The following is an 11,684-nucleotide window of genomic DNA, read 5'->3' on the forward strand; positions in this document are numbered from 1 at the left end:
AATCTTTTCCCGAAAGGCAAATATGGCTTGCGTGACAAGGCAAGACCATTTCGGATTAGGAATGCAGAATATTTTAAATCAAGGCTTCTTAGCAGACATACTAAGTTTCGTCTTGACAAACAGTTTCTTTTTCACAGCTTCCAATTGCAAGAATTCTCTTACATTTGTAATAGCGTCGGTTATATGTTGCGGACTGTGAAACCAAATCAAAATGCTCGTCAATTTATAGACAGGCTTCATTCCCGTGATGGAGAGATGGAATTATAATAAAGAACGAATATTTTACCGATTATCTACTAATAACCATATATGACGTAATAAGTGACATGACGTAATATCTAAAACCTATTGTGTACTAATAACCATATATGATTTATTGAGCTACGTGACGTAAAAATCGAAATAATTAATTTCTATTTTATTTTCGTTTTTAGTTCAGAATCGCTAAAGTTATAAACTGCAAAAATATTTATGGTGTCTGAACAATAGTTTTAATCTTTTAATTTAGACTAGAAAAATACCTGAAAATTTAAAAACTAGTTTAATTTTTTGTTAGGTTCTTGATACTTGATACGGGACATAAAAATTCAACTAATGGTTACATAATGGTTTCAATCAAGCAACCTACACGCAAGTTAAAAAAAGAGTACTACCAAAAAAACAGAGATAGCATCTTGAAAAGAGAAAAGCAAAGGTATTCAACCGACCAGGCGTATCGAGATGCGAAAATTGATAGTGACAAACAGTGTTATTATAATGATGTAGTTTATAGACATGCGAAAATTGAGACAGCCAAAAAAAAAGCAAGGAACGGTATGATAACGATATAGATTACCGAAACAAACATAAGAAAAAAGTTGCTACCAGAATAATGGGTAGATACTGGGGTGACAAAAGCTATAATGAAAACTTAAATTCTCTGCGAGGTTGTACCGAAGAACGCATAAGGACAAAGGGAAAAATTACATTCAGAAATACAAAAAGATGGCAAAAATGCAGGCTGATCTTTGTAAATTGAGAAACATTTTACGCATGTTTTATCGGGATCACGAAAAGTATTCAAAATTACAGATTAAAATTCTCTTTGAAAGAGCGGATGCTGTTGAAAAGTCGGCTAGAAATGCTTTGGCAAAGCTTCATAGTAATATCCAAAAGAAATGTTGTCAGTTTAACGAAAAGCTTCCAAGGTATGGATTGGCAACTGCGGAACAGTTTATAGATGCAATGGAAAATGTTCGACAACACAGTGAATATACGGAGGCGTACTTCTTAGAAAATTCGTATATTAATTTTGGAAGGAGCAATTGCAGTTTATGTAGCAGCAATAAAAATATATATACAAGCATACCTATCAACAGCGAAGGAAAAGCAATGTTTTTCAATTATGGCGAAAACGAGCCTGTTAGGGTTATTAGTAAATGTGTTTGTAAGACTAATGATTTAGAACAAATTCCTGGAACACCGACTCAAGAAAAAAGCATTTCTAACTGTGTTTTAAACAGTCCTTTTAGTTCTACTGAATATTTGGCAAAAAATTCTCTGTGTAGTAGAACAAACTGTCCTGAAAAGTACGAGACAACTATTGAAAAATGCTCTAAAACTAGATCTGACAAGGAAATTATGATGGCTGAAGTCACCTATAACAATCTGAGTAAACATTCAAAACCAAAAATTGGGCAGCAGGTTACTTGGCAATGTCACCCTGATATCTGCAAGCTCTATCCGACGGATATTGAATTATGTCAAATTCTTTTTGATATCCTTGAAAATAATATAGCATTAAAATTTTCAACTGACAAAGTATATAAGTTAGTATAGGCAAGTGTTCATTATATATTATTATAAAATTTTGTTTCATGGATTGCTAAAGTTATTATGTAAAATGCAAAAGTATATATGGTGTCTGAGCAAGGATTTTTATTCTTTAATTAAAACTAGAAAAATGCCTGAAAATTTCAAAATTAATTAGTATTTTCGATAGGTTCTTACTACTCAAAACGTGATAATCTAAGGAGGTGTGAGCAAACATAGCTATAAATATATTATGGTCTCAAGAGAATAAAGTAATTTAAGATAAACTTCATTAATCAAATATCTTATTTTATTCTACATGGGCTAGTGATTAGGATAACTGGCTCTCACCCAGTTGGCTGGAGTTTGATTCCCGGTACGGAAAAATTTTACAAATGATTACTTAACGAATATGATTAAAATAATCATCTATATAATAATTCCTTTTATTCCTTCAGTTGCTATGGGCTACAGTTCGTTCTTTAATGTAACATATTTAAAATAAGTATAAAAATCCAATTCTTTTAATGTATCTATTGATATTAAATTTCCGTTTTTTAGAGTTTCGGTTACTATTGAGACGAGTCGTTCTTACTATACAGTTCGCTACCACGAACTGTTTGATATATGATTACAAACAGGATAAAGCCAACGGCTTTTTCTTCTTTGAAATATTAAGAAACAAACCTCAAACAATAAAGTAGCTGACTAAGTTCTATGTATGCAATGGTTTGTTATTCCAATGATCGTCTTTTAATGTAAAATAAAGAAAGGCAAATAAACACGAATCCGTGATCTTTCTTCTGACAAAAAAAAACAAAATTACACGTTTTTGCAGATAGGAGCTTGAAACTTCTACAGTAGGGTTCTGTAATACGCAGAATCTGATGGTTTGATTTTCATTAAGTTTCTATGATTTTAGTTTTTTTTCCCTTTTTTCGAAAATATAGGTAAATATTCTCAGGCTCGTAACTTTTGATGGGTATAACTAAACTTGATGAAACCAACATATTCAAAATCAGCATAAAAATCCAATTCTTATGGACATTTTCATTTTTATTATGAGACGTTATCGTTTCTTACTAGGGTGCTAGCTACAGCTGCAACCCAGATTGAGTTATTTAAAAATAAATATGTTTTGCATTATCTTATATATAATGATTCTTTATGACACTTTGGTTACTATGGACTACAGATGGTTCCTTAATGTAATCTCAATTATTACTTCTCGATACGCCTGGTCGGTTGAATACCTTTGTTTTGCACTCTCAATTATTACTTCTCGATACCCCTGGTCGGTTGAATACCTTTCCTTTTTTCTTTTCAAGATACTATCTCTGTTGTTTGTGTAGCACTGTTTTTTCAACTTGCGTGCAGCTTGCTTGATTGAAACCATTATGTAATTATGAATTAGAACATTTACAGTTCTGACGCTTCTTATATAGTAATTATGACGTCACGGCGTAATGATTTTATTGACGTCATGGCGCAGTGATATTATTTCATGACGTCTTCAGAAACAACAATATAATTTCGTGTTTTTCTACTCACGTCATAGCTCTAATATAAAACTATGATGAGATTCATTATTTATCTAGTAGGGTTTCAGACAAGGTAATTCTAATGATGTACTTTTGTCTTGATCTGACTCTATTTTTAGGAGTTTTGTTATATTTCTTAGCATTGGACTGATCGTCTCTTACTAGGTTGCGAGCTACTGCTGCAACCCAAATTCACATATATATATATATTTATGAGAGGCAGCCTGGCCGAGTGGTCCAAGGCACTGGTGTTAGCCACCAGTCTCTTCGGAGGCGTGGGTTCAAATCTTACCGCTGGTATACGATTATGTTTGAAAGACTGCAGTGTGAAAAGACATCGAAAATGTAGTTTTTAGTGGAAAAATTTATTCTCTTTTAGAAATAATTTATTTTAGTTACAAAAGGTTTTTAACCCAATTAATTTCCTTTAAAATGAGCTATTGAACAACCCTCTATGATGTTCCAATGCCAAGCTATCTCTGGATACAAAAAAAAAGAGAAAAAAATATCCCGTTTGGGGAGAATAACGTGGTTAAAGTCAATTTTCTTGATTTTCAAGCCAATATATTTCCCTTGCTGTTCAAGCCAAGGGACAGAAAGTTTCCTACACAGGGGTTTCGGACAAGGCGGTTCTAATGGAGTACTTTTTGTTTTGATTTGACTCGTTTTTTAGGAACTATGGGTTTTTATATTTCTTAACATTGGACGTGATCGTCTCTTACTAGGTTGCTAGCTACCGCTGCAACCCGGATTCAGCCATCTCATCTCTACTGCCTTGATACCGATTTAGCATAATTCCGATCTATAATTAACTAGATCCATTCTTCTTTTACAGTTCTTTTCGTAGTTTAATTTAATTGCTAGTGTTTGTTGAGTTTTTTTTTTTTTTTTTTTTTTTTTTTTATTATGTACTCCACTTGTACTACTTTTTGTTAGTGGTGGGTAATAAATATTGATTGATTGATTGATTACTCTAATGGTGTGCTTTGTAGTTCAATTATTATAGGCTATAGCTCGTTCTTTAATATAAATGAACAACCCTCTACGATGTTCCAGTGCCAAGCTATCTCTGGATACAAAAAAAAAGAAAAGAGAAAAAAAATATCCCGTTTGGGGAGAATAACGTGGTTAAAGTCAATTTTCTTGATTTTCAAGCCAATATATTTCCCTTGCTGTTCAAGCCAAGGGACAGAAAGTTTCCTATACAGGGGTTTCGGACAAGGCGGTTCTAATGGTGTACTTTTTGTTTTGATCTGACTCCTTGGTTAGGAACTATGGGTTTTTATATTTCTTAACATTGGACGTGATCGTCTCTTACTAGGTTGCTAGCTACCGCTGCAACCCGGATCTAGTCTAAATTAAAAGATTAAAACTATTATTCAGACACCATAAATATTTTTGCAGTTTATAACTTTAGCGATTCTGAACTAAAAACGAAAATAAAATAAAAATTATTTTTTTCAATTTTTACGTCACGTCGCTAATTAAGTCATATATGGTTATTAGTACACAATAGGTTTTAGATATTGCGTCATGTCACTTATTACGTCATATATGGTTATTAGTAGATAATCGGTAAAATATTCGTTCTTTATTATAAAAAACTAACTCAGTCCAATATATGCAATGGTGTGCTTTTCTAATGATCGTCCTTTATTATAATGGGTTTTTATATTTCTTAACATTGGACGTGATCGTCTCTTACTAGGTTGCTAGCTACCGCTGCAACCCGAATATGGACTAAAGTTTGTTCTTTAATGTAAAAATTCGATGATCGAGCCTTTATGTAACCCGGATTTAAAAATTATTATCATATCTTATATGTAACTTTTATTTTATAAGTCTTCGATAGTCAAATGGTAAGTATGCCCACTTGTTACCTGGGAGAAGGGGGTTCAATTCCCCGTCGGGGAGAACTTTTAATATGTTGAATTAAAAGCACTATCTTTTCAATTTAAAATTTTAAAAAGAAACTTGTTTATTTACATTCTAGCTAAAATAATGAAGATAATATGAATGAACCACTGTGTTCAGTTTCTTTGGACTTGAGTTCGTTTTTTAACTATAAATACAAACAGGAAAAAGCCTACGGCTTTTTCTTCTTTTAAATAATAAGAGACGAAATTCAAACAATCAAGTAGCTAACTAAGTCCAATGTATGGAATCGTTTGTTATTTCAGTGATCGTCTTTTAATGTAAAAATATAAATACTGTAATCTTAACTATAGTGAAGTTGCGTATGCAAGTTAGTATAGGGAAGAGTTTGACCTTTATTATATTTTTTTAGGAGTTGGGGGGTTTTATATTTCTTTACATTGGAGGTGATCGTCTCTTACTAGGTTGCTAGCTACCGCTGCAACCCAGAAAACTCAAACAATCAAGTAGCTAACTAAGTCCAATGTAAGGAATGGTTTGTTATTTCAGTGATCGTCTTTTAATATAATTTTAGGCAGAATGTTGTAGTAGCTGCCACTTTTCTTGATTTTCAAGCCCCCATTAATTTCCTTCAAAATGAGCCATTGAACAACTCTCTACAATGTTTCAGTGCCATGGTATCTGTTGAATTACTAACCTAGACTATAATTAAGTGACGTATAAAATTTAGTATAGGTAAAAGGTCGTTCTTTATTATAATTTCCCTTGCTGTTTAAGCCAAGGGACAGAAAGTTTAATATACAGGGGTTTCGGACAAGGCGGTTCTAATGGTGTACTTTTGAATTTGATCTGACTCCTTTTTTAGGAACTATGGGTTTTTATATTTCTTAACATTGGACATGATCGTCTCTTACTAGGTTGCTAGCTACCGCTGCAACCCGGATTGCTAGCTACCGCTGCAACCCGGATCTTTATTATAACTATGGACTAAAGTTCGTTCTTTAATGTAATATAGGAAAGAGTTCGACCTTTATTATAAATTTAATTGGTATGGTGAAATAATAATATGCATATGGTTCTTAAATCATACTTCTTTATGGTCCCATTTGGTCTAGTTGCTAGGATAGTTAACTTTCACTTAGGAGGACCGGGTTCGATTCCCGGTGTGGGAAAATTTTTAACTCTATAATCTTCGAACATTCGAACCTTTTATAATTTATAATGATGTATAATATAAATACTGTAATCTTCACTTTAGTGAAGTTGCCTATACAAGTTAGTATAGGGAAGAGTTCGATCTTTATTACATGGTGTATAAAATTAAGCATAGGCAAGAGGTCGTTCTTTATTATATTAGTACTGATTTTTTAACTTGTGTGTAGCTTGCTTTGATCTAACCATTATGTATTCATGAATGAGACCATTTACAGTTTTGACGTTTCTTATATAGTAATTATGACGTCACTGCATCAAAAATACAGTTTTTATTGGAAAAATTTATTCTATTTTAGAAATAATTTATTTTAGTTACTATAGATTTTTAACCCAATTAATTTCCTTTAAAATGAGCTATTGAACAACCCTCTACGATGTTCCAGTGCCAAGCTATCTCTGGATACAAAAAAGAAAAAAAAAAGAAAAAATATCTCGTTTGGGGAGAATAACGTGGTTAAAGTCAATTTTCTCGATTTTCAAGCCAATATATTTCCCTTGCTGTTCAAGCCAAGGGACAGAAAGTTTCCTATACAGGGGTTTCGGACAAGGCGGTTCTAATGGTGTACTTTTTGTTTTGATCTGACTCCTGCTTTAGGAGCTATGGGTTTTTATATTTCTTAACATTGGACGTGATCGTCTCTTACTAGGTTGCTAGCTACCGCTGCAACCCGGATTAGCCACTCTTCAATTCGGAGGCATGGGATCGAATCCCACTGCTGACAGTATTTTATACCAAAGCTAATTATAATCTTGTTTTAGTTACTATGGACTGAAGTTCGTTCTTTACTGTAATTGAAATAGTAAGAGACTAGCCTTAAGCAATCAAATAGGTAACTAAATCAAATGTATGTAATGGGTTTTTATTCCAATTTTCCCACAATTTTTAACTTTTATGTCATATATTTTATTCCCCTTCTTTTATATCTTAAGTTTTTCTCTTTGACTCTTTTCTGCGAATTCGTATCGAAACATGAATGTAATTTATTTTTCATTAATTACCAATTATATAACCTATTTTTTTGTACCAATTAATAACTTTTAGGTCAGATATTTAATTTAAGCATATGAAAAAATTAAAACTTACCAAAAGTTTGGGTGACCCAGATTCCTATCATATCAACTTGCAACAGTTTACGGTATGTCACAATTCCTGAATTATGGCACATAAATAAATGGTAGACAGATGAGCCAACCCAGGAACTAATGGTTGCAGAAATGTGGAGCCATGGCAGGACGGAATAAGGAAATGGCAGTACTGTCCATGAAAGGTCATTTGGAACCCAGAACAGGAATACGATCATTGGAATGGCTGTAAAAGGAAATTGATTTGTTGTTTTGCCGAGTCTACTTTTCGTTTGCATTGCAATTTTGATTTTTAATAAGATATTCTAATGCTCATAACGAGGGGCGTATCCATTTTTTGTTTATTTTTTTGTGAGGGAGGGGGGTTTACACCAAAATTGTTCAGGGGGGGTACACAATAAAACCTCAAAAATATATACAAAAAATGTTCATATCCATTTTTTTGCGTTTTTACAAGTCAAACAAATATTTGGGGGGAAGGTCAAACCCCTTACCCCCCTGGATATGACTTTGTTCATATCTTTAGAACCCAAACATGCAAAAATAACATTAAGACGGATTAGTATAAAACAAAACCTAAAAGAAAGTACATACTCAACTACAAATCCGATAAGACGATGGTGGAAATAAGCACACAAAAGCCAGACCTGTGAGCCAGACCAGCCAGATCTGAAGACGTCATGAAATAATATCACTGCGCTCTGACGTCAATAAAATCATTGCGCCGTGACGTCATAATTGCTATATAAGAAGTGTCTGAACTGTGAATGTTCTCATTCATAATTACATAATGGTTTCAATCAAGCAAGCTGCACGCAAGTTTAAAAAACAGTACTACACAAACAACAGAGATAGTATCTTGAAAAGAAAAAAGGAAAGGTATTCAACCGACCAGGGGTATCGAGAAGTAATAATTGAGAGTGCAAAACAAAGGTATTCAACCGACCAGGCGTATCGAGAAGTAATAATTGAGATTACATTAAGGAACCATCTGTAGTCCATAGTAACCAAAGTGTCATAAAGAATCATTATATATAAGATAATGCAAAACATATTTATTTTTAAAAAATTCAATCCGGGTTGCAGCGGTAGCTAGCAACCTAGTAACAGACGATAACATCTCATAATAAAAATGAAAAGGTCCATAAGAATTGAATTTTTATGCTGATTTTGAATATTTTGGTTTCATCAAGTTTAGTTATACCCATCAAAAGTTACGAGCCTGAGAATATTTACCTATATTTTCGAAAAAAGGGAAAAAAACTAAAATCATAGAAACTTAATGAAAATCAAACCATCAGATTCTGCGTATTACAGAACCCTACTGTAGAAGTTTCAAGCTCCTATCTGCAAAAACGTGTAATTTTGTTTTTTTTTGTCAGAAGAAAGATCACGGATTCGTGTTTATTTGCCTTTCTTTATTTTACATTAAAAGACGATCATTGGAATAACAAACCATTGCATACATTGAACTTAGTCAGCTACTTTATTGTTTGAGGTTTGTTTCTTAATATTTCAAAGAAGAAAAAGCCGTTGGCTTTATCCTGTTTGTAATCATATATCAAACAGTTCGTGGTAGCGAACTGTATAGTAAGAACGACTCGTCTCAATAGTAACCGAAACTCTAAAAAACGGAAATTTAATATCAATAGATACATCAAAAGAATTGGATTTTTATACTTATTTTAAATATGTTACATTAAGGAATGAACTGTAGCCGATAATAACTGAAGTAATAACAGGAATTATTATATAGATGATTATTTTAATTATATTCCTTAAGTAATCATTTGTAAAATTTTTCCGTACCGGGAATCAAACTCCAGCCAACTGGGTGAGAGCCAGTTATCCTAATCACTAGCCCATGTAGAATAAAATAAGATATTTGATTAATGAAGTTTATCTTAAATTACTTTATTTTCTTGAGACCATAATATATTTATAGCTATGTTTGCTCACACCTCCTTAGATTATCACGTTTTGAGTAGTAAGAACCTATCGAAAATACTAATTAATTTTGAAATTTTCAGGCATTTTTCTAGTTTTAATTAAAGAATAAAAATCCTTGCTCAGACACCATATATACTTTTGCATTTTACATAATAACTTTAGCAATCCATGAAACAAAATTTTATAATAATATATAATGAACACTTGCCTATACTAACTTATATACGCAACTTGATCTGGGATGCAGCGGTAGCTTGCAACCTAGTAACAGACGATCACATCCAATCCTAAAAAATACATTACTTTATGGATACAACACTGTACAACACTGTAATAGCAAATTATATTAACATCATCTTACTTACAAAGATCAAATCAATGTTATTAACTTAATCTAAAGCATGTAGATATAGTTATATTATATACATTAGGTTCTTTAGAGTTTTAACAAAAAACTGATTGTTTAATTGAAACTAGATTAATTCCTGAAAATTTCAAATGGAATAATTTTATTTTATGGATGACTAAAGTTATTATGTAAAGTGCAAAAATATTTATGGTGTCTGAGCAATGATTCTAATTTTTTAACTAAAACTAGAAAAATATAAGAAAATTTTAAAATTAGTTTTTATTTTTGATAGGTTTTTGATACTTGATGCGTGGTTTCAATATAAAGCAATAGTAACGTTATTTGAAACAATGAAAAAATATTCAGACAATGCAAATGAGATTTTTATGAGCTTTTCTTCTCAGCTGAAAAACTTGACAACCAATATTTGGAATCATCTACGGCAAACTCCTCTTGTTGAAGAATCCCCTCTTAATTATGATGAGATCAAAGCTATTGCTGATTTTTTGTTATCTAAAACGAAGTACAGGTGCCAGATAGGAATTATTTGTGGCTCTGGGTTAAGTGAACTTGGAAACTTATTAGAAAATAAAACCACCATTCATTACAAAAATATACCCCATTTCCCTGTTTCAACCGTTGTAGGGCATAAGGGCCAAATGGTAATAGGGCTGCTTAAAAATGTCCCAGTTGTGTGTATGCAAGGTAGATTTCATCCGTATGAAGGATACCCGACTTGGAAGTGCGCTTTACCGGTTCGAGTCTTGCACGTAATGGGAGTTAAGAGTTTGATCATTAGCAATGCTGCTGGTGGTTTAATGTCCAATCACAAAATTGGCGACATAATGATAATAAAAGACCATATAAGCATGCCGGGGTTAGCTGGAAGATCTCCATTGGTCGGTCCAAATGATAACAAATTTGGCACTAGATTCCCCTCAATGCAAGGTGCGTACAATAAAAAATATCGTGAATATGCACTAAAAATTGGTAGCGAAATTGGCTTGAAGGAAAATATTCACGAAGGTGTTTATTGCATGAATGGTGGTCCAGCATATGAGATACCTTCTGAATGCCAAATGCTATTAAATACATCAAATATTAATGCTGTAGGAATGTCCACTGTACCAGAAGTGGTTGCAGCTCGCCATTGTGGTATGTTTGTTTTTGCTTTCAGCCTTATTTCAAATAAATGTGTGATGGACACTGATTCTGAAAATTCACCTAATCATTCAGAAGTTATCGCAGCTTGTGAGAGTAGGAAGTCTGACTTGAAGGTTTTCGTGGAGAGAATGGTACTTCAAATAAATGAAGACTTGCAATCACTGCCATCAGAAAATGACAAAGTTTAATGGTAATCATGCAATGGAGTTTATGTTTTAAGGATATCGAGGATTTATGCTCATGAGAGTCCTGAACAAGTCCAACAAAGTTTCGGAAAGAATTTTACAATAAAGTTATAATAAAGAACGATCACTAGCCTATACTAATAACGAATTGTATAGTAAGAGCGATCCGTCTCAATAGTAATTAAAATCCGGGTTGCAGCGGTAGCTAGCAGCCTAGTAAGAGACGATCACGTCCAATGTTATGAAATATAAAAACCCCTAACTCCTAAAAATAGAGTCAGAAACAAAAAGTACACCATTAGAACCGCCTTATCCGAAACCCCTATAAAGGAAACTTACCGCCTTTTGGCTTGAATAACAAAGAAAATATATTGGCTTGAGAATCAAGAAAATTGACCTTAACCACGTTATTCTCCACAAACAGGATATTTTTTTCCTTCTTTCTTTTTTTCCACAGATAGCTTGGCACTGGAACATCTTAAAGAGTTGTACAATGGCTCATTTTAAAGGAAATCTCTAGATCTAGTGTTA

At 32.8% G+C, this 11,684-nt stretch overlaps 1 protein-coding gene across 1 annotated transcript in view; it reads left to right on the forward strand.

Moving 5' to 3' along the window:
* LOC148951554 (purine nucleoside phosphorylase-like) overlaps nucleotides 1-11,156 on the forward strand; it is a 49,253-nt gene extending 38,097 nt beyond the window's left edge. The window contains exons 3-4 of the mRNA XM_089091145.1: nucleotides 8,181-8,211; nucleotides 10,245-11,156. Coding sequence (XP_088947271.1) covers nucleotides 8,181-8,211; nucleotides 10,245-11,156 — 943 coding nt within the window. The remainder of the gene's footprint in view (nucleotides 1-8,180; nucleotides 8,212-10,244) is intronic.
* The last annotated feature ends 528 nt before the right edge of the window (nucleotides 11,157-11,684 follow it).

This window comes from Artemia sp. Qi Xiang Cuo, chromosome 6, assembly GCF_049724085.1.
Source record: "Artemia sp. Qi Xiang Cuo chromosome 6, ASM4972408v1, whole genome shotgun sequence".
In the NCBI taxonomy this organism is placed as follows: domain Eukaryota; kingdom Metazoa; phylum Arthropoda; class Branchiopoda; order Anostraca; family Artemiidae; genus Artemia; species Artemia sp. Qi Xiang Cuo.